We start from the raw sequence: 19,499 nt of genomic DNA, 5'->3' as shown, positions 1-19,499 counted from the left end.
TTTCGTTGTATTATAATTTTCTAAACCATCAGTTTATATAGTAATCAACATGCAGACTCCTTATGGTGTCAATTCAGTGCTTCACTGTCCATCTGACTTAGGTAGACCTCCATCAACTGCTAAACAATCATTAGCACAATTTTAGTCTAGACTGAGCCTGTCAGGACAGATTATAACAGCAGCCACAATTCCTCCAGTGTCTGTCAGCTCCGTTTAGGAATGCTGTAGGATTAGTTTCCATTGTTATATGCTATAATAGAAGGGAATAGGCTTTGCTACCTGACTATAGCACTATTGTCTTCTTGATGACATGGTCCTTTTTCACCTTGGTTATATGAACAAAAAAAGAAAAAACACAGCCAAGGACATTCATTTCATGATAAAAACAAGAAGGAGGTAACAGACTTAAAGTTCATCTGCTGATAGGATGCACTGCACAGCAGAGGGCCAATCCATTTTTGGCATCAGTCCCACTTACCACTGCCAAACTGTAGACAAACTCCTTATTAATTCATGAAGACATGCTGTAGACCGTGTAAAAGGTGGCTAGAAATGCCTTGCACTCACAACAATGCTGTTGCCCACAAAGAGCTGGCCTCAGTCAGACCCTCAACTGTGAGGAGGCAGTAAACTGGGATCAATTATTTAGCTTCTCGCACTTTTTGTTTCACATAACACTCTTGCACAAAGAACATAAATGGGGTCCTAAAATATGCAATGATGAGGACATGGCCGTAACTAGCTATGAGGATGCTGCACTTTGGTGTTCAGTGTAGTTTCAGAATGTTTTTAGTATCTCTGTTCATGAGATTTAACATAGCTGATCAGCGATAGCCTACTCAGGGACAGAATCACAAATATCACAGGCCTATCCAATCAAATGGGGAGGGAATATTTAATGATCTGCATTGATTTACTTTCTGCTGTCACTGTATTCTGGCCAATCTGCAAGGCTCTGACTTATTTCCACAGCCCTCCAATCACTGCTTAACAATTGTTGCTATCCGCAACTGGCTCAAGCCTTCGATTTGTTATCAGTGCCTGTCATTTTTGTAACTAGAATGAGGACACAGAGGTCCTTGCCAGTGTGTCAAAAGGGTTTTAAGAGATTCCGTGTCGACGACCACCCAATCAGTGTTGATGACTACTCAATCAGCAGCGACTTGGCCACAGACTTAAAAGTCTGCTCTGTTTATTGCTGTATGAGAGGTTATACAACTTTCGCTTCTTGAGATGATCAGGTTTGCAGCACACATATTACAGGATAACGTACTATAGCTATGTTATAAATGTAAGAATAATTAACTGAACATACATTTTTTAATTGGATCACTTGTAAATGCCTTTAGCCTAGTTCCACTAGTTCAACTCGACTCCCTTTCGGTACCAGCTAATTCATTTTCCACTGCAGATATAGTACCTCCTCAGTGTAGCTAGTTCTCATAGTGATGCCAAATGAAACTGCCAAGACATGAAGGTGACAAATTTTGTCGAGCTGAGTCGATTCGAGTTGAGCCAGTACCATAGAGTGGAAAAGCACCTTTAATGTTAATGCACCAGAGAAGTAATCAGAACATGTTTTGTTATACTGTCCCTCCCACATATTTATAATAAATAAAACAGAATTGAAATGTAACTGACTAAGTTTAATGAATTTATGGAACAGTAAAACCAATTTATGGAAGAATGGAGGGATTGGAAAGGAACAATTAAAAGAAAAAGGTGCATAACAATTGCGGATGAGTATAATGGAGCAACAATATGAAAGAAATTTGAGAGGAAACTGAGTTTGGTGTACAGCGGTTTGTGTATTCACAATGAGATATAGGTCACTTTTCTGCAAAATGGATGTAAATAAAATTTTAATCCTATGGCTCTGAATAAGGCCAATTGTGGACTTACCTAAAATGCAGCCCAAACAAAAGCTTCATGTCTCAGCCTGTAGGATTAGTGCGTTTTATGTATTTTTTTAAAAAAAAGAACAAGGTTTGGTCATGGCACTATTCTCAGCTGTTGATGTGATGTGACAGAATGCTTAGGAGTTCGTACTAGTCACAGTAGGGAGACACGGTGGCAAGGCTGAGTGTTCTGAATAATATAGCGTATATATGAATAATGTAGAGTATATATATCAAAGCGTGCAGAGTGTTGCCTTGCCAAAACTATGCTTGGAGACAATGTACCAGCCGTGTAAACTTAAGAAGTACCAGTGAGTGTCAAAGCCTCAGTTTGGGATGCTACAGACATAGTCACCCTTCTGATATTCAAACATTACATCTACTATTTGCAGGTTCCTCTGAGTCAACCACTTTTTAACCGCCCGAAGGTACAAAACAGACAACCCACTCTATCTATCTCATTTTACCATGACAGCAAATCAAGCAGGCTCTGTGAAACTCCAGTACACTACGTGCAAGGAGTTGGCACATACATCATGGGCTTAAACAATACAATCATGTCACAGCACATAACTGTCCTCGAACATCAACCTCCCCCGCCCCTGGTGTGCACGGGCTTGCGACGTTGCAGTGACACACAAGCTTTGCTGGTGAGAAAAGGGAAGAGTGACAAGCTTTCATTAGGGTGTCCAAATTCAAATATTATTCTCAGCCTAGAGGAGTAGCATAGCCATGTCATCTCATAAGGCTCTAAGAGAATAGAGTTCCATCACCCTAACAGTATTGCACCTAATATTTCCAAATACACACTTACAATGAACTATGCCAAATGCCACCGTCATTACCAGCCAAGTCCCTGTGGACGAACGCTATTAGAAAATAGAGAGCTCCACTTAGATTTTCATTTTTGATTAAGGTCTATAAATCATGTGGTACAAGCACAATACTGGATGCTGCAGAAAGGGGAAAGGAGTGAAGTTACTTCACAGTGAAGTTACTTTTCACCAAGAAAAAAAAAATCACTTAAAAAGTGAAAAAATATGAAGTGTTAAGATAATATAAGTCGTATATATATAAGCAATGTGTCTCACTGCATAAGCATGGAGTTACTGCATCTTCTTCTCAGTCATCTAACACAATCTTCCCGCTTTTATCCAGAGGCCCTGATTATGGGAAGAGTATGTCTGTAATGCACATGTTTAATGCATAGAGTGAGCCCAACATTACCATTAAGCCTAGACCTCAACAGACTCAGCAATGACACTTCCACTTCACTACAACCAGCTGCTTTTAGCATTAGATTCTTTTAGCACTAGAAACGATCTAAGCATGTAGCACAATGCATTTTTGGGGTTTTACAAGCATGCAATGTTACAGCCCTCTTGTTTCTCTGCTGCTATGGACACGCTTCATATATATAGGAGTTGTGATTTTCTTAAATTGAAATTGCTGAATGGAAAAAAGCAGTAATACATGATGCTCTGCTTCTGTCTCTGCTTGAAGGTCACATATGAAATCCAGGATAAAATGAAATTTAAGGAGAGATGAATCCTCCCTTGCTTACGGGTCTAGCCTGCCCTTTCTCACAACCATGTATGGGTAGCCCAAGGGCTATGCTAAAATGGCTGGCGGACTTGGCCTTCTCTGTCTTTGGCAGCTGGACACATTGCTCTGGACAGCTCCAGGCCAAGCCAGTCACAATTCAATTTCCCAATTCATTCATCAAGCACTTGGGGTCAGCACACAGGCCTGGCCAGGGGCTTCCCGCTCCTCCTGAGTCCTACTTAACCTCCATCGTTAAAAAATCATTACTCTCAAACTTGACCAGCCTGTGCCAGACATTCCTGACTCTTTTTGTAAACTATTTTTTTCGCCAGGGTTACAGAAGTGGGACGCTATATTTCTGTGGCCTGATACTCAATTCTTCACCTGAGGTCAGAAGCTGGCTAAATGTAGAGCAGAAAACAGATCCAAGAGAAGTCAGTGTTTATAATTGTGGTTACAAGGGTAGAGGCAGCCCATATAAGATTCATGTTTTTGTGTGTAGTGGGAAATTCATGCACACATACAAGCAATGTCTGATAAATAGATACGCAACCTTTCTAGTGTTGCTTTGTGCTATCTGCATCTGATGTGAAGCAAACACCAGATAAGTAGAGATAGACAGGACTTAAGAGGCATTTACATCATCCTGTGTCATAACAGTTACATTTTAAGATAAGAGAACATCTGCTGTATATATACATACAGAATGGTTTAAAACTTGTAACATAATATAATAAAATAATAATAAACATAATAATAATAATCGGCTGATTTATTTCACCACTGCGTTTGGCAGCAAAAGCTGGTAAAATGTCACTGCTCCATTAAAAAAATGATCTGGTTATGAGTAAAAGTTAAAGCTATCCATGCTCTGCTCACAAATGTGATCTTTCAAATGTTGCAATGTTCGACTAGTTTTACAGAACAATGATGAAAAACTCTCATTAAACTCAAAGAGAAATTGTAGCCGATTTTCTCTGGAATCGCTGAGTAATATTGAGGTTCAAGACAAATTCCATGCAACTATTCTAGACTGTCACTGCTAAAATGAATGAGTTGGAAATGCCAATGACAAGCATGCCACTGTTAGTGTAAACCTGATTGCATAACAACAAAAAAACAACAGCTGCTCTATTCTAACAGTGTGACCTTTCACAGACAAACAAAATAAATGTCAAAAACTGAGCTGTGTTTTGCCACGTTTCCCAACATTCTGTAAAATTTTTGTCCAACCTTGCAACGCCTACCAACTGTTGCTACAAAAGAACAATTTGTAGGCAGAGCATGGATAGGTCTATCGAGGGGAAAAGAAAACAAAAAAACAGAAAACCCTTAAAAATACTAGTCAAATCACTAAATTTAGCAGTACACTGTTAAGGATTCTCACCTCATAGTGTACAGCAGGGTCCCATTATCCACCAGTCGCAGGAGTTTATTAGGAGTGGTCATGTTGTGTGCCACGGACTTCTTTCCATTGTGGAAGAAGGTATCTGGAGTCCAGATCTTGCTGGCCAGCAGGTTGTTGAGTGGAAGAACTTGCATGGGCCCATCAAACTTCAGCCTCTCATCCCGCCAGCTCTGCCGGAAGAATACATCAATCGTGTATTCCTGGATAAGAAAGAAAGAATGAGTCAGAGCTTCTCTGCTAGCCTGTTAAAAAAAAAACACAACAAAAAACTCCACCTCAGAGTTCTCTCCACTTCCCTGATCTAATGCCTTCTAAGTGAGACCGCCTGCAGCAGCACGAGATGCTCATGTCCAATCTTAGCACATGAGTCAGGAGCAGGACACGCTCTCAAGCGCCACTCGGTCCTTGCACCAAGCCCATTCTCCAAAATGTCTGGCCTTCATTGGTTGAGATCCATCCTCAGCCTTCCACTTTAATAATTCATCTCTCTTTCTATACTTTAACCAGAGAGTGGCCTTGATCATTAAGGCACCTTTCCACAGTTTATAATTATATAAATGTGCTTACTCAGATTTTGCTGTGGGCATATATGTATATTTTTTTTCTAAAGAGTTATCCGACTGACCATATTGCCCATTTAGGAAAAAAAGGGTTTTCCTTGATGTGGACAAAAGTTTTTTGGGAAAAAAGAGAATTTTCCAGTGAGGAATATGGCTCTAATTTTGAAACTTCTCACAGCATCATAGAGGCTGACATGATTCTTCTCAGCTTTTAGAAACTGATCAGGAAGAAAGCCAGCAAAATATCATCAGCTTAAATTTCACTGTCATAAATGGCAGATATTATTTGTGAGAGGCACTGGCAGTAGTGTGGATTCTTATCAATTAAAATATCCATGCACTGAATTACTGTATATGTTCAAAATAGCATTATTCTAAGGGAAGGCTGCAGGTTTCACTGTATGAAGCAGCAAACTAAACTCTGGGCATTTTCTTCCCACCCCACCCCCAGAGTGCCAGTTGAGTATTATGAGGCTTTTGTCGTGCTTCAAAAGGTTCAATTTGCTGGAAAGATACTTGGGAAGCAACAGAAGCAAATCCTTGTTGCACAGTCATTCAGAAATGCCAAGAAATGGCAGAAACAAGCAAGAAGGAAAAAAAAGCAAATTCAGTACAGATGACTTGCAGTCTTTCGTGCCCAAATGGTTGGTGGGATACACATAGCAAAAATACTGGAAACAGAGAAAAAACATGTTTTTTATATATATAAAAAGAAGAATTTCTGCTTTGGCTTTGCAGCATCCAACTGTGCATTCTATTTGACTAAGCATATTTCAGACCTTCTGACTTAAAGTTGGTTTTTGAAGTTGGTTTTACATTCAAATTCACCAGCCCTCCTATAGCTGGATGAAGCATGGCCAGCACGAGAACTGAGGAAGAAAGTGAGAGCCAAAGCACGCAGTGATGTTATCAATATCAAAATGCAGAATAAAGAGGGATTTCAAGCGCTGTGTGCTTGCTACAATATCAGATGTGAAAGCCAGACTGAAGCACTGCACCACTGTATGCAAAGAGAATGCTCAGAAGTCATTCAGATTTTCAGAATAACCTGCATTTCTTATAATGTGCAGGGTTTGATAAGACAACCAGTATATGTTTTATTGTTTACAAATTGGTTCTTCCCTGTTATGCCTTTTCTGTGTATCCTTCAGCACTGTACACAAACAAAACTGGGATCCCACATTGACGCTGACCTATTTTTTTGTGCTGAATGGAGGACTTCCATTCTCACTGAGTGTCACACAAATGCATAGATTATATATTGTTCATGTGATTGATCTACTTTGGGTCAGAGGCTTTTCAGGTCTCCAATGAAGCTTAACACAGAGAATACAACTTCAGGCAGGCCACTTTACTCTGGAGAGTTTCTTTGATCTGGTCCTAAAGACACCAAGGGATGAGGGCTTTGTCCCTTTTGATCATGAGGGCTTGACAATAGTTACAAGGACCATCCCGATTGTTATCAAGTGTATAGGTATAGATGTGTGTCACATCTTTGAAAGCACCATTAATGCTGAGTGGTACAAACATATGCTGCTATCTAGATGATGTCTTTTTTAAGGGCAACCCTGTTTGCTTTAGTAAGAAAATGGCAAGCTAAATTCTGCGCTGTTACTACAGCATAGTTTCATAGTAAGAGAGTGCAGGTGCTAGACTGGCCTGCCCGGTCTCCCATTAAAAACATCTGGTGAATTATGAAAGACAATATACGAGAACAGAGACCCTGGACAGCTGAGCAGCTAAAATGTTATTATCAAGCAAAAATGAGGGAACAAAACTTTCAGAACTATACTGGTGTCTTCAGATCCCAAACGATTACTGATTGGAAGTAATGCAGTTGTAAAAACACCCCTGCCAGCTTTTTGGAACATGTTGCAGGCATCAAATTTAGAATAATCACACACACACACACACACACACACACAAACATATATATATATATATATATATATATATGAGTGAATATATGCAATGAAATCTGTGAATATGGAATGAAATCTGATATCAAGGCATTTATGCCATCTTGTTTTTTCATTCTGTGATATTATTTCAGATGCATGCAGTGTGTCACTATTGTGTCACTATTCACATTCAGGGTCATGGAAGAGGAGCTGTGGGGATGGGTTACGGTGTTGGGGGACCTGTTTAAACCCAATTGCTTGGGGAGGTTTCGAAGGATGTCATCATTACAAGTGATTGTGTCCTGGGGGGGCTGCTGTCCACCATTACCTCGTTAAAAATGATCGCGTACAGCTCACTCTACCGTCCACAGTGGGAGGAGGTACCCTCAGCACCAAACTACATTTGTAATATATACGCTAACTATTCTTACCCCACACCAAAGCCTTGGGGCTTTTCAAGTGTGGGGTGCTCCTGTGAGGTGGCATATGGTTACGAGTATTATTTTGGCCCATACATGCATTTGGCAGGGTGTTAATTATCTTCTCGCTATTTAAGTTTGCTGTTACTAGACTTCTTGCTGACTGTATCCATACGGAATCACACACACTGAAAACGCAAGATTGCAGAAGTGCCTTTATTTCATATTTTCAAGTTTCATTCCATATATTCAGAGTTTTCATATATATATTATATATATATATATATATATATATATATATATATATATATATATATATATATATATTATCACATCTGATATTGTAGCAAGTAAATGCCGCACAATACATAAACACTATATTTCCAAAAGTATTCAGGCACCTATCCAAATCATTGAACTCAGGTGTTCCAATCACTACACATGGCCACAGGTGTATAAAACTAAGCTCCTAGGCCTGCAGACATTTGTGAAAGAATGGGTTGCTCTCAGGAGCTCAGTAAATTCCAGCTTGGTACCATGATATGATACCACCTGTGCAAGTCCAGTTATGAAATTTTCCACAGAAATATTCCACAGTCAACTGTCAGTGGTATTATAACAAAGTGGAAGTGATTGGGAACGACAGCAACTCAGCCATGAAGTGGTAGGCCACGTAAAATGACAGAGCAGGGTCAGTGGATGCTGAGGCGCATAGTGCGCAGAGGTCACCAACTTTCTGCAGAGTCAATCAGTACAGACCTCCAAACTTCATGTGGCCTTCAGATTAAAGATTAGCCTAGAGAGCTTCATGGAATGAGTTTCCAAGGTCAAGCAGCTGCATCCAAGCCTTGTGTCACCAAGTGCAATGCAAAGCGTCGAATGCAATGGTGTAAAGCGCAACTGGACTCATGAGCAGTGGAGACGTGTTCTCTGAAGTGACGAATCACGCTTCTCCATCTGGAAATCCGATGGATGACTCTGTGTTTGGCGGTTGCCAGGAGAACGGTACTTGTCTGACTGCATTGTGCCAAGTGTAAAGTTTGGTGGAGGGGGCATTATGGTGTGGCATTGTTTTTCAGGAGTTGGGCTCGGCCCCTTAGTTCCAGTGAAAGGAACTCTCAACAGACCAAGAGCTTTTGGACAATTTCATGCTCCCAACTTTGTGGGAACAGAGGGGATGGGGATGGCGCCTCCCTGTTCCAACATGACAGCGCACCAGTGCGCAAATCAAGGTCCATAAAGACATGGATGAGTGAGTTTGGTGTGGAAGAACTTGACTGGCCTGCACAGAGTCCTGACCTCAACCCGATAGAACACTGTTGGGATAAATTAAAGTGGAGATTGTGAGCCAGGCCTTCTCGTCCAACATCAGTGTCTCACCTCACAAATGTGCTTCTGGGAAAATGATCAAAATTTCCTATAAACACACTCCTAAACCTGGTGGAAAGTCTTTCCAGAAGAGCTGAAGCTGCAAAGGTTAGGCCGACATCAAACATCATTAAACCCTATAGATTAAGAATGGGATCTCACTCAATTTCATATGCATGTGAGGGCAGAAGAGCGAATAATTTTGGAAATATAGTGTGTATGTATATATATATATATATATATATGTATATATATATATATATATATATATATATATATATATATATATACACTATATTTCCAAAAGTATTTGCTCATCTGTCCTCACTTGCATATGAAATTGAGTGAGATCCCATTCATTTGCTTACTACAATATCAGATGTGAATGCCAGCCAGTCAGACAGAGACTTTCAGCAATTCCCTGCTTTCTTACAAACCTTGTTTGATAAGCCAAATTTATTATATATATATATATATATATATATATATATATATATATATGTGTGTGTGTGTGTGTGTGTGTGTGTGTGTGTGTGTGTGTGTGTGTGTGTGTGTGTGTGTTTAATTTCCTACAGGGCATGCCATTTGAGAACCTATCCATGATCCATGTACAAATTGTTTGCAAGAAATGAAATAAAATTAACAATTCTTACGAGAGCGTGGGTTTCCTCCGGGTTCTCCGGTTTCCTCCCACAGTCCAAAGACATGCAGTCAGGCCAACTGGACATGCTAAACTGCCCCTAGGTGTGAGTGTGTGAGTGACTGTCTGTGTCTGTGTGTCTGCCCTGTGATGGACTGGCGACCTGTCCAGGGTGTATCCTGCCTTCCGCCCGAAGACTGCTGGGATAGGCTCCAGCTCCCCCCCGCGACCCTGACGGAGAAGCGGCTTAGAAAATGGATGGATGGATGGATGGATGGATGGAATTCTTACGAGACAGCCCTGATCAAAGAATTTATTTATTTGTTAGAGGTTAATCGATTAATTATTTACATCCCTCTTTAGCACTTAAATAGTTGAGTGGTATAATTACTGAGGACTATAATCACTGACAAAATGCTTAGATTCACCAAGAAAATTCTTAGATTCACTGAAAATCTGCTTATATTTATCCAAATGACTTGTTAGGTATAGAACACACTTTTTTTCCCAACACATATTTCTTTATCTCAGCATATTCTGCATCCTAATGTAAGCAGCAGACCCAAGCATATTTACAAAGAAGGAAATCTCTGATCTCTGGTCTGAAAACAAGACAAATAAACAGCCTTAAAAAAATAAATTGCACCACTTCATATCTACTTGCATACAAAATTGTCTCTTCTTGTCCATGAGGCCCTAAAGATTATGTTTATGTTTTGTGGTAGCACCACTCTATGTTTAATTCAAATATAATTAAGGCAGGTTTCTGAGTAATCTTAAAGTGAAGGCTAATAAAAAATGAAATATTTCCTGCGTATTCTTCCCTTTAGAAAAATGCTGAAGATGAAGACGACCACTCCTGTGCTCAGATATAAGTACTGTGCTCATCAGCACTATAAATTTCCATACCTCGGTCTATAAAACCATCCTTCTATTCATGTTAATTATCACATGCAGCTTTGTGTAGCTTCATTTAAAGCTATCAGTAGGTCTTCTGAACTATGCAGTACATCTACAAACAGACCATGGTAAAGTACTACAGAAAGCAGTTTTTTTTGTTTCCTTCCATAAGATATCTCTCAGCGTCTGAATCTCTTAGGCATTTCCTCACTTTCAAAGACCCAGAAACACTAAAAAAGGAAAGAAAAACCTAGAGAATGTAAACATATGGGAGCATGCTACTGTGAAATAGGCAGCCTTTGTTCTAATGCGAATGTTCCAGTCACTTCTCCGCTAATTGTAAGATTTTAAAGCCTGGTGTTCTAAGGCCCAGCTTCTCCCCACTCCCACCCCACACAAGCTTAATTGCACTTCTCTTTTTACATTTCCATCTATTCCCACAGCCCTACACTTTTAAGAATTTAGTTGATCCCTTTTAAGTCATTCATCTTTGTTAATTATAGCACACAGAAAGTGTTAATTATGAAGAGGAAGGCTAAGCAGTAACACCAAAGCGCTGCCATAAAAAAAAAAAAAAAACAGTTAAGTGCTGCAGTGGACAGAGCATATGTTTGTCAGGACCTGTGAAATGTTCACTGGCCTTCAGTGCAATGAGAATGGAGTTCAGTCTCTGATCTCTGAAAGCTCTACATTTAACCTAATCTACTTCCTTTGACCAAAATATTATTTTTTACACATATATTCTGTGCACCAATCACATCTATCTGCAAGCACATGCTGCCATCAAGAGAATCAATTCCAGAATGAATAGATAAGAAACAATGGTTGAATTTCATGGCTTTGAATAGGAAAGTATATGAGCTATGACTCATTAAGCGAGAGCTGGCAAATTAGTGTAGCCACCAAAGTGGGATTCATTTAAAGATCAAAACTAATGCGCAAAAGCTTGGCGGATGCATGCGTGACTGAGCGGAGTGGGCAGCGTCTAAGCACAGCTGAAACGGCATTCTGTTGATGGCCACTCCTGTTCTTTTTTCTTGGTATCTTTTCTTGTACCAATCACCATGAGCATGAAACAAGCATGAGCATGAAGCCTGGCTCTTGTCATGACTGCATACTTTAAGATGGTGCCAACAGTCAATCAATGCTATTAAAATGTCTCTAAGTTTCTTCACGACTTTTATAACTAAATAGGTTAAATAGTTTAGGTTGATGTGTGTGTATATGTCTGACAAACATATTGGTCCATTGTCCACAGAGAAAAAAAAAACACCTGTAGAAGATGATGGGTCTCCATCAGCATGCAGTGCTGTATCGGCTAGATGTAGTTTTAACTCATTAGCTTGTCTGAGGCAGCATCTCTTAATTCACTCATCTCATGCAAAGTTATACCTATTACCAATTTCCCTCTGCTAAATTTTAAGGAAATTTTTTTTTTTCTTTTTTTGGACATTTTTTTCCTTATCTGTGGTTAACCGGATATCAGAATTGGTCAGAATGCACATGCCTACTCCGAGTATCACTTGAAACAATATGGCTCATGTCATTGGCTCAAATATTGGTGACAGAAGACAGTCTCCATGACGGAATGAAGGCGAGCTCCAGGATACATACTTCCAGGTGTACATGCGCCACTGAGCAAATCCCATTGAAATGAATAGATGCTAATGCTAATGATGCTCTTCAAGTCCTATAATGCCTCCTTGATTCTATCAACCCTCTTGCTGTGTTAATTATCACACACAGCTTTGTGCTGCTTTGCTCAAAGCTTACCCCATACGAAAAGGAAAATGCAAATAACTTGAGTGTTGAGGAATCAGGCAAGAGTGCTCGGGGCTTTCCCCACTCTCTGCCCTCATGGAGCGCTGGGCTTTGACCTAGTTCCACAAGAGTGTGCAGCATGGGCACAAAAGAAGAGAAGATCTTGGTGCACTGCGCCAACTCAAAGTTCCACCTCATCCTTTTGCTCCTAAAGGCAGTATATAAAGAAAAACCCTGGTATTACAGTAATGGGCATATGGCAGTGGTCCTTGGGTAGCTCTGCCCTTCATCTTTGAGAATGTCCCACTCTAAACCACTGAATGCAACAAATCAGGGAATTAATATGATCTTCCTGAGTTGAAGGGGGAAAAAAGTAAAATGTGCAGGGCAGGACCGTAACTGGAAAAACTGGCATATAGCCATAGCATGATATTCTTGAGCAAATGATATAGGGTAAAGTCAGGGGATTTGTCTACTACTCGGTGAAAGGGGGTCGATAATGCTAAGCCACATCAAGACGGGTTGAGGGCTAAGCGAGAATGGGGTTTTAGCTCATGTCTCCGTCAAAGCCTGCTGTGCTGAGAGTTAAATGTGGTCACTTGAGCTCAACTTTTAAAAAGTGAAAGGAAAAAAAAGGCACTCCATTTCCTAAAAAAGTATACACAGAGGATCTCCGGAAAGATTTTAAAGACTCAATCAATGTCATATTGTTTGTATGTCAGGGCTTGATTTTAATGTTTAATTCCATGCGAGGATTTGACGATTGCACAGAGCTTCCACCCAAATGGGTTCTGCTGTCAGAGGATGAAGACCAGATTTCCTCTGCTATGCAGATGAACTTTTAAACAAAGTCGAGAAGCACATGACAATGAATTATACAGCATGCTTGATGTTGCAGAGAATATAGTGCTATGAATCTGTGAATACATGTTTTGTTTTCAACTTTATATAATGCAGAGGTATTCGTTCTTAATTGCATCTACTAGGAATTAAAGCATCCTCAAATCTTCCACTAACAAATTATTAACAGATTCCCCCAGGTGTTGATGTGGTCTGCTGTAACTGAAGTGTGGTCCACTGTAGCATTACACAATTAATTAAAAAGAAGCATCATCATTCTACCGGTTAATTTGCTCAGTCAAGGCATCTGATTAATGTGCCGTGCATGGCATTTTTTCTACAGAATCACAAAATCCTGCCAGACTGACCTCCCTGCTGATTCTTTATCTGTGTTGCAACAGATCAAAAATGCAGCACGCCGCATCTTAGCAAAACAGCCACGTCAGTTAAGCGTGGTCACTTTGGGTTTGTGTCTAATTGAAGGCGTTTTGAATGTCTTTTGCCCGCACAGCGACAGAGAATGAACACCACACTCTGAGCTTGCTAGCCCGTTTCTCAGAGCTGTGAAGTCAGCCACATCACAGTGCTTATCTGTGGGGCACAGGCTGTACAAGACTGTCTGACACAAGCCGGGTGCAACAGCAACAAATAGGATGCAAACTACTGCGCAAATTGTGCTGGAAAGAAGTCGCTCTCCTAAAATGCACTTAGATGTTCACAAGGCATGTTGTGTAGACACACACACTGGCACACTGTTGCTCATAAAAGAAACAGAGAGGCAAACAGCTGAGAATGTTTTGAGTCTTTTTCTATGAAAGGTACAGAGTCTGACAGAGCGATCAATCTAATGATCTGATAAATTTACCTCTGGTTGAAGAGTCTCTTAAGAATCAGAAGGATTTTTGGGTACAACAGGTTTGGACAAGAAGTCAAAATGTGTGAAATAAGGCATTTGTTTATCTATCTTGTGGTGTTTATCAACATATTCAATGCTTTGTCTCATTCCTGCTGTGCATCGTCTGATTCTGAACATGCTCTGGCGGAATCATTGCTCTGTGTGCAAACATTTTTAACACCACATGGTTTTCCTCAAATTGTTCATTAGCTTGAACTTTCTGACTCTCGAATGAACCAATAAATGCTGCTGATTATTCAGCGAGCTGCTTGTTCGAAAGAGTGGAAAATCTCCCAGAGAAATGCTGTCCGAGATTATTTATAGGAGGCCATGGCCTGGATTGTAATCGGTGTCTCCAAATTCTTGGCTGCTACCTAAGATTACTACAGTGCTAAGATGCCAGAAGCTCAGGTAAATAGCTCTTTATTGAAGTGGCAGTGTCCAACATGGCCCACAGTGCTGTAGTGATGGGGAAGACATTATGGTCCAAATCTAGCATTTTTGTATTCCTGCACTCCTTCTCCTTATAAGCTATAATGCTTAAAAAGCCTAGAGGCTAGGAATAGTGGCTGTGGTATGTATAGGAATTAAAATTATAGCCCCTATTATAGACCATAGCTATCACCACCTTCCAACAAAACTATGAAAAAACTATGAAGTATTATCATTATCAGTATCAATATTTTCCCAAATATTCCCAAATGACAGTGTCACCATATTTAATGACATTTAAGATTTGTACTCTATTAAGAATAGGTGATCACAAAACTTGACCATGTGACATTTTTTCTTTCATAGATCAGATTATTTTTCAGATCAGCAAGAAAAAAAGGAAACAAATATAATTTTACAATAAATGTTTTACTTAAAGAACTTCAAGAACACTGAAAGCAAGGAACCTTTCCCTCAGGGTCTTAAATAAAAACAAGTAAGATGTCCAATATTTAAATAAAATCTTAAAATAAAATAGTCAGTACTCAAATTTCATATGAGGCACGGCGATACTTTTTTCCTTTAAACAAAAAAAATGTGAATAAAAAAATAGCCTTTGTCCACATTATCAAAAAAAAAAAAGCTTATAACTTTAAACTCTCAAAAATGAAGAAGTCTACATGGTTGGGGGGAGAGGGTTGAGCTCTCTGCAGTCACTATGTCCCATTCTGGGGAGAACACCCTCTGCTACGAACTGAAGTACCAGGCACAGAGAGTAGCATCTTGCCATCATGGTAACACGCAGAAGAACATTTTGTAAAGTCAGGACTGTTTGGACCCCCACAAGCGGATGAATCTAATGACTGCGGGCAAAAGGAGCTCTTGGTAATGAATGTGTCTTTTGAAGGTGTATGTGAATTATCTACTGTTGTCATCATATCTCATCAGTATCATGTCAATTTTGCATGTGAGACCGAAACATCGCGCCAGACCTTCTTTTTCAGCCTGAGTGTTTGACAATATTACATAAAAGTGTATGATGTCCCACAAAATCCATCCCAAGACCTCTGACTTTTAAACCATTATACTTCTTTCAATTAAAAAAAAAATAGTGGTGATTTAACTGCTTTAAACAAGATTCAATCATGTGATACACAACTGCTTTGTTTGCATTTTTTCATTGAAACTCTGCATTGAGATTTAGATGTATTCCACACTATTACGGTTAAACTTCGGCAATTATTCCACGATTCACATGTGTGGTGAACTGTTGGGACAGGAGTGGTGTCCAAACAGAGCATGGATCAACTATGGCTTGTTACACCACTAATTCATAATGTTAATCACCCCATCCCTCCATGAGTATGAGTAGTGCTACTCTAAGCTGCAGAAATGTCCTTCAAACATAGGTTGTTTTGACTGAGCCATTTTGTTTTTTTCAAAGGGAGCCTTATAGTGTATTTCTATGAATCCATCCATCCATCCATTTTCTAAGCCGCTTCTCCGTCAGGGTCGCGGGGGGATGCTGGAGCCGATCCCAGTAGTCTTTGGGCGGAAGGCAGGATACACCCTGGACAGGTCGCCAGTCTATTTCTATGAATGTTGCATGGCTAATATAATGGATATAATGCTCCACATCTAAGACTTAAAGTAAAAACAAAAATGTATATTGCTGTGTGATAAGTATAAAAATACTGGCATGATCAATATATTGTACAGCCAGCCTTATAAAAGAACCCAAGTTACAACACATTTTATCTTCTTTGATGTACAGGTGAGCTTCACACATCTGCACGGCATTTTGATTAATTGAGCTGGCATGATAATGGGGGCGGTTAGGAAGAAACAACGGGGATTCAAACAGGGTGCCTCATCACCCTGATTACCGATTATATCCAGATTAGTTGCCTCTGTTACTCGAGGAAAAGCAAACCTCAGCTGGTGTACTGGCCAGAATCGCACTCCATAACAAAGAGAATTAGCAGAATGAAAGACGTTGAAATCTCTAATCTTTCTATTCACAGATGAGAGGAAAATGGAACACTGAGTAATGGGAACAAATGACGTTGTTTGTTGTTTCTCCAAGTCCTCTCCCCACAGCCTCCTCTGTCACTCCTATCTTTGCCTCCCTCTCTGTCCTTTTAGCACTTCTATGTCAACCTCTTCTTCCTCTTTGCTGGGAATATGACCTGTCATTGTGTGATTTCCTGTCAATCATCCCTTACTGCCACAGCACTTTCAGCATTTAGGCTGGCAGGCGAAAACACATTTGGCAACAGGTTTGTTTCAGACCAACACTTCAGGAAGTATTTCCAAAAATATCTCGTCAAAAGCAACAGGACTCCCATAATAACATCATACAGAACCTGACGACAGCTGAATTGACTATGATTTGAGTTTGGGCAGCTCAAATATTAAAATAAATGAAAAACACTGAAATGATCATGTCCATTTTTAAGTTATATATGTAAGTATTTTTTAAAAAGTTATTTGCAGCCATAACATAAGACTGATCACTAATGTATGCATCTTTTCCGGAATCCATACTGGAGCAGGCCCCCTGTTTACAAAGCTAACATTTCATCATTATATTCCATTGACTCAAAGTCACTGATCGACTAAGGCAGTGACCCTCCTTAAGATCAATAGTGCTATTTGATTCTGAAAAATAATGAGCATTATATATTTTAAGCAGAACACAGGTTGCCAGTGCAACAGTGGACATTTGTCTTTGCTGTGGAATCGACACATGCTGACTGATGAGCTGCTAACAGGATTTGCTTTGCATGAAGCAGATAACCTGAATAATTACACAAAAATCACACAGGAGGCCCATAACGAAAGACATTATTTCCACAGATTGCCACTGTGGATCATACACACTTAGTGTGGCCAGTCCAAAAGGATAAGATGCCATTCATATTTCATGCAGCACTTGCATTAAATAACTGTGTGATTTCAACAGGGATCCCTCCGCAGCCAACTAGCTCTTCTGTAAGCTGTCGACTTCTCCTCGCTTATGATTAATATTGATTATGTGACATGTCAAATTTAGTCCTTTGAGTCCACTGTATGGCTTGGATCTGCAGGAGACTCGTCTCATTTGAAGGATAATAAGGTATGCACCCCACAGTTTATTATATCTCAAGGCAATTATACTGAAGGAAATGACAAAGCCTTGTGGTTCACCTCAGAGCAGTTTTTATTTTATTATTATTTCTTTAAAGCTTCATAAGTCACAACAGATTTTAGTTTGCATGTGTATCAAACCACGGTGCACTCATAATTGAAACTCTGGTTTGCTACCCAGCATAAATGTTTTATCTTCCACAACTCAAATTAAAGATCATTAGACATAGAAGGCTGAGAAACAGAGGTAAACAAGCATGAGGAGAAAAAAAAAATGCCCTTCATAAGAGAGGCTTGGGAAGCTGGGGTCTTAAGTTGCCTTGTAATTATGCAGCATGGATTTATGGGAGTCGGCATAACAACTTGTAGCTATGGTAACACAATGTCGCCTTTCGTGGATGCCACCTATTAAGGATGCAAATTGTCTTTGGCTAGACTTTACCCGTTAAGCTTTTAACACTTACATTCACCCCTGAATGTGAGTTTGTCATAATATGACAGGAAAGGGAAATTAAAACAGGCATCTTGAAAAAGAGAGCAAATTATAGATCCAGTGCTCACCAGGCAGGTTTCCCCTTAAGCACATGTTTTTGGAGAGCCTTGGCAACAATAGCTGTGTTTCTCAGTTAGCCTCTCTCCAACACTTCCTTACTTTCTTATTTTTGCTACAGAAAGACTAATATGGCTTCTCCATCCCCTTGAGCAAGGACATTGTGATGGACGTGAATGGGCAAAGCTTACACCACCAACATGGAACACAACAAAAAAAACATTGTGTTCTATTCACAGGTTTCCAGTTGATTTGCTGTATGGCACCACACATGGTAAAATAAAATGCAACTGGATCCCTAAAACATTCCAACCAGTAAAGGGGAGTTGAAGCAGAGAGAGGCAAGATGCTCAGCCTTGAAAGAAGGGAGGTTAATTCCTATCTTCACAGTATTAAAAAAGAAATGGCCTCTGGTCACAAAGCTACAACCACAGGACTTTGTCATCATTAGGTTTCAACCTGTTACCTACCAGAAAAGCCTTGGGTTCATTTCTGCTGAACTGCTGCAGAGAGAAACCTTTTTCAACTGAAGTCAAAGATATATCACCATAATGAAGTAAAGTTCAGGAAAGGGAAAGGGGGGAAACCTTTGTCTTTGTTGCTATAAAAGACTTTTAAAAAGAAAAGTTCTGGTCCAGCACATATTGGAGCCATTGATGCCAGTGGTATCTTTGCATGACAGAGCATTTTTTAAATGAAAAGAGAACTTCCCTGGCTTTTGGGGCAATCCCCTGACTGGCACTGCCATCCTTAGCATGCACAGGGCTCAACACAGCACCTGGGGCAGATTAGACTGGCCTCAATTTCACCATGCCTGGCTCGTCAGACAAAGCCCATAAGGAGAGAGTATTCATGTGTATGTGTGTGTGCAGGGGTGGTGGGGGTGGTGTTTCAATGACAGCGTAGATGAGTGAACAAATGGGACAAAATGGAGCAATCGTTCAAGATCGGCAAAGAAAGAAACTAATGAAGGAACAGGGTACAAAGGAAGATAGATCAAGTGAAGCAGGAGATTTTGAAAAATTGGAAGAGGATGACAAGGACAGAAATGGAAAAGAGAAAAATAGAAAGTAAAATATGGGTGTAGAGAAAATAAAAGAGGAAGAGAAAAACAGAGGGCCGGATGTACTAAGCCATTTGGGGCTGTTTAAGACAAACAAGATGCAAATAAGATGCATTACGTCCTCATATTGTGCACAAAACTGCATAGAGAAGCCTAAGCATGCAGTTTATGCAGAATGCACAGAAAAACA

At 40.0% G+C, this 19,499-nt stretch overlaps 1 protein-coding gene across 2 annotated transcripts in view; it reads right to left on the bottom strand.

Moving 5' to 3' along the window:
* Positions 1 to 19,499, bottom strand: part of LOC108429393 (gamma-aminobutyric acid receptor subunit alpha-3-like) — a 125,761-nt gene that overhangs the window by 67,796 nt on the left and 38,466 nt on the right. For both annotated transcript variants that reach the window (XM_017701095.2, XM_017701096.2), the window contains exon 5: positions 4,831 to 5,051. In XM_017701095.2, the coding sequence (XP_017556584.1) occupies positions 4,831 to 5,051 (221 nt within the window). The remainder of the gene's footprint in view (positions 1 to 4,830; positions 5,052 to 19,499) is intronic.

The sequence above is a fragment of the Pygocentrus nattereri genome, chromosome 16 (genome assembly GCF_015220715.1).
Source record: "Pygocentrus nattereri isolate fPygNat1 chromosome 16, fPygNat1.pri, whole genome shotgun sequence".
NCBI classification, from domain to species: Eukaryota; Metazoa; Chordata; class Actinopteri; order Characiformes; family Serrasalmidae; genus Pygocentrus; species Pygocentrus nattereri.
The sequence above is the reverse complement of the archived record's forward strand: the minus strand, read 5'-3'. Positions and strand labels throughout refer to the sequence as shown.